Consider the following 4,314-nt stretch of genomic DNA (forward strand, 5'->3'; position numbering starts at 1 on the left):
ATCAGGTTGGTTGAGACGTAATAATGGATTTAGTCTATTACTTGAGTTTATATCAGCAGTGTTGGGCAAGTACTACTCACAAGTTTTGATGCTCACTGACAGTGTTTACAAAAATTTGGACCAGAATGTGTTTACAAAAATTGGTATGATCTATTATGGTTATCTACCAGATAAATCTAATTCATATCAGGATATGCATGTAAGCAATTGTTAAACTTGGTTCAGCCAACTTATTGAGCTATTAGACGACTTCTTCAGATTCTATAGTTAATTCTTATAGGGAGGGGACCTACTACACCTTTTTTCCCTATGTCTTAGAAGTCTGCTGGATAGCAACTTGGAGCAAGAGAAGTAAATCATCAGCTTGTTAAACATCTGGGCTTTAGAATGTAGATCAGATGTGGGTGACCAGGGCCTATACTTACACTGCCAGTGGTAGCTTGGGAGTGAACACTATTGATGTATTGATTTCAAATTTGGAATGCATTTACACTAAATAGTACTACCTCCGATCCATAATAAGTGTCATAGTTTTGAACTAAAGCCCAGTTCAAAACTGCGACACTTATTTTGGATCGGAGGGAGTAGGTAAAGATATGACCACAATACCAGGGAGTTGTGTGGATTAATCTGAATGTTCAAACTTCACCAAACTGCTGGCCGAGATAGGTTCCTATTTTATTTAAAAATATTTGTATCTCGTCACTAGCAGTAAAGCATTAGGACTTGAAAAGAGAAACTTAGAGGTGGTTTTAAAGAGATACCTTGTCGTGGTTGTGGAAAATTCACAGGACAACACAAGACCTTCCCACCTCCATCGTCTGCCTCGTCATTGCTAAGTTCAGCAAAGAAGAGTTCTGGATTTCCATCTCTTCGACTTGCCAGAAAATTAACATGAGTGTGTTGGTATATGGAAACGGGTGTGCCAGTATCATAACAGTACTCGGGGCCAGACACATTATGGTTGACGCCACAAATAACATGAAGATACATGGGTTCCTGCAAGTGGGCAGAGGCAAGGAGCAAATCAGCGACTGCAACATGTCAGGATGATAATTAGAAGTAAAGACACAAATCTCAAGATGAACTAACTCTGTATGAGGCGAGTGCATATGAGGCCAGCACTGCTTTGACTTTCTTAGAGACTGCTGTATACTCGTGCATCCATTGGTCAATTTTACATTGAACACGACGGCAGATCTTGTGCATGGGAACAGATTGATGCCGCAGCGAATTGCCAGGGGTGGTAGGGAGCCCTTGAAACATCTTTCTGGTAATGCGGTCAACATCAGCAGAGTCGAGTGGAGCAGTAATCGTCGGACTTGAGAATGGATAACTGCATGAGGAAATAAACTCTGCTTGCGCGACAGGGTCGGGGTGCCAAGCAGCCACACCAGCAACCCTGAAGGCATTACAAATTTTGCTTCAATCCCCATAGCCAGCCAAAGCGTTCAGAAAGCTCATATCCCCAAGAGTGCAATCAGAAATGAGCAAGAAGCGCATGGCTTCATAGAGTTTCTTGCCCGAAGTGCAGAGGAAAGAAACAAGGCCATAGAAGGAGCGAGCCTCGATGCGTAACAGGCTATTGGTACTGATCATGTCAAGCTCAAGTTTTTTGGTCGGCGGGGAGACGGTGTTATACCAGATTGTGTTGATGATGATGTTGGCGACGGGATCGAATGGGCCATAGCAGTGGCCAGCCTCGAGCATGCTGTGGTGGTAGGAAGACCGGAGCTCACTCGCCGGAAGCAGAGCAAGTGCCTTCAGGTAGAAGGCGTGGATGCGCTGGAGGAGCACAAACTTCATGGAATTGTAAGGTCGATACGGCACGACGGAGGGTGGTAACTCAGGGAGCTCCAATGCGCGCCTCCAAGCGAAATCAAGGGGCTGCATTGTCATACGAGGGCGCTTGCGAGCATGATGCAGTGGGTTGAATACACAGGTGAAATTACTGATGTCATTCTGGATCGCGTGGACGGCTTCTTCCAGAGGGCGAACCGGCGACAGCCAGGAGCGGACGAGGTGGTGGGGATCCATGTGCTTCGAGGCCAGCGCCGCGCAGGTGAGGGCGGTGCGGACGACGGACCTGCCGGTGTCAGAGTTGATTTGGAAGGAGGAGAGGCACCGGTCGTGCGCGACGAGGCGCATCGCGTAGACGAGGTCGGTGTCGGCGCGGAGCAGGTAGCGCACGGCCTCCCACTCCGCGAGGTAGCGGAAGAAGGAGGTGAGGAAGGCGACGAGGCCGGCCAGGGAGCGCTCGGCCATGTCCCGGTGCTGAAGAACGCCCCGGGTCTCGTCGGCGCGGAGGTCGGAGGCGGTGAGGGTGTTGTAGATGATGTTCGTGGCCGGGTCGAGAAGGCCAACGGAGAGGCCGGCGCCGACGAAGGTCTCATCCTTGAATGCCGTGGCCATGGCGAGCCGCTTGCGGACATGATCATACGAGTCGGCGATCTTCTTGTGAAGCTCCGATCTCTCCCGATGTTGATCCTCGAGCCGCGGTTCGCAGCTTGTGGGCTTATAGATGCGCTCGACCGCCGCCGCCGGCGGCGGTTGATTTGGGGGACGCATCTGGAACCCTAGAATCTATTCTTTCTTCCGAGCCCCGATACTTCTTTTTACAACCGCCATAGCAGGCGGGTCGCTCTGATACGGAGTTTTTTTAGACAGTCTCGCCAAGCTTTATTCATGTAAAAAAAGATCGCCAGGCTGGCCAAATCATACACGGTGGTCAAACTTTAATGATAAAATATGCTTAGTGAGATTGTGAGCCTCGGTATTCGAGGCTCTATGCTTGTGAACTACTCTCTTCGTTTCAAATTATTCGTTGCAGAAATGAATATATTTAGAACTAAAATACATCTAGAGACATCTATACCTACGACAAGTAATTCAAAATGAAGAGAGTATATTACAAGAAGTAAACGAGGTCGAATGGTCTATGATTTCACGAACTATAGCTACACACTCCGTTGCTGATTCTTTCATTATTCCACGCACCACATTCTGGTAGTTCGATGTCACATGTATTTTTTGCTCATAACACTATTAGGAAAAGGCCTGCTAGTGGCGCACCTGTTTTGGCTACTAATGACGCACTACAGGTGCGCCACTAGCATCACGTCATTAGATTTTTTTACTAATGGCGCACCACAGGTGCGCCATTAGTATCTGGTATACCAATGGCGCACCACGCAGTGTGTCATTAATATATCCCACGGTGCGCCATTACTATCTGGCTTAGTAATGGCGCACCACATAGAAGTGCACCATTACTAACAATTTTTTTTTCATTTTTTTTCGTTTTTTTTCTTAATCTTAAGTCACTATGGCTTAATCTCGGATCAATATGCTTAATCTCAAATCAAATCGCACTCTGTGTCAAACTTCATATCAATCCTATTAAACCTTGTTGATGCCTAGGACTTTGTTCATGTTCATGAGTGTGATGAAATTTTGAAAAAATATTTCAAACTTCCCGGTCATATTACGTATCATATTTTTAAAAAAAAATTCAAAAAAAATTCCAAATTTTTTTAAACCAATTTTTTCTGTTACTAGTGGCACACCTAGCAAATGGTGCGCCACTAGTAAGTTTAATTTTTTTTTTCATTCCCCCTCTCTAGATCTTAAAAGCCCCGTATCTTTCGTTCTGTTAGGTTTTTGGGGATTTTGAAGATGTTGAACGGGGTTTCCCATTCAATTCGTAAGTAACTTTTCGAGTAGATGATTTTTCATATAAAAAACTTTTTAATCCGAGTTCGTATGCAAAAGTTATGCCCATTTTACTAAATTCCAGAGAGATTTTGCAAATAAAGTCGAAATTCATATTTGTAAATTTTCCCGACAACTAGACCACATATCACATGAGAAACTTATTTTCTTTTTTTTTTGATATTTCCAACATTTTCTTTTATTTTTTAAAAAACTGAAAAGGCGGTCCACGGGGGGCAGGGAGGGGGGGTGCATTTATCACTAGGGTTACTAATGGCGCATCTGATGTGTGGTGCGCCATTAGTAGTTTTGAAAAAAAAATAAAAAAATGTTAAAACTAGTAATGGCGCACTATCCCGTGGTGCCCCATTACTAACAAATTTTTTTATTTTTTTTCAAAACTACTAATAGCGCACGGTGTGTGTGGTGCGCCATTACTATGTCAACTAGTAATGGCGCACTATCCCATGATGCTCCATTACTAACAATTTTTTTTTCAAAACTACTAGTGGCACACCTGGTGTGTGGTGCGCCATTTAGTAATATATGGCGCACCTGTATTACACGGTGCGCCATTAATGTCCATATCATCTATAGCCCTTT

At 44.7% G+C, this 4,314-nt stretch overlaps 1 protein-coding gene across 1 annotated transcript; it reads right to left on the reverse strand.

Moving 5' to 3' along the window:
* Nucleotides 1-770: 770 nt before the first annotated feature.
* On the reverse strand, nucleotides 771-2,587 carry LOC125534069. Its single transcript, XM_048697368.1, has 2 exons — nucleotides 1,093-2,587; nucleotides 771-999 (listed from the first exon to the last, which is right to left on the reverse strand). Exon 1 carries the CDS (start codon nucleotides 2,566-2,568, stop codon nucleotides 1,426-1,428), a length of 1,143 nt encoding a protein of 380 aa, XP_048553325.1. The 5' UTR covers nucleotides 2,569-2,587; the 3' UTR covers nucleotides 771-999; nucleotides 1,093-1,425.
* Between the last annotated feature and the right edge of the window lie 1,727 nt (nucleotides 2,588-4,314).

Source organism: Triticum urartu, chromosome 2, assembly GCF_003073215.2.
Source record: "Triticum urartu cultivar G1812 chromosome 2, Tu2.1, whole genome shotgun sequence".
Classification (NCBI taxonomy): domain Eukaryota; kingdom Viridiplantae; phylum Streptophyta; class Magnoliopsida; order Poales; family Poaceae; genus Triticum; species Triticum urartu.

Bases quoted from the DNA above. Each gene is read 5' to 3' on its own strand.
- LOC125534069 (XM_048697368.1), bottom strand. From the start codon at position 2,568: ATGCGTCCCCCAAATCAACCGCCGCCGGCGGCGGCGGTCGAGCGCATC.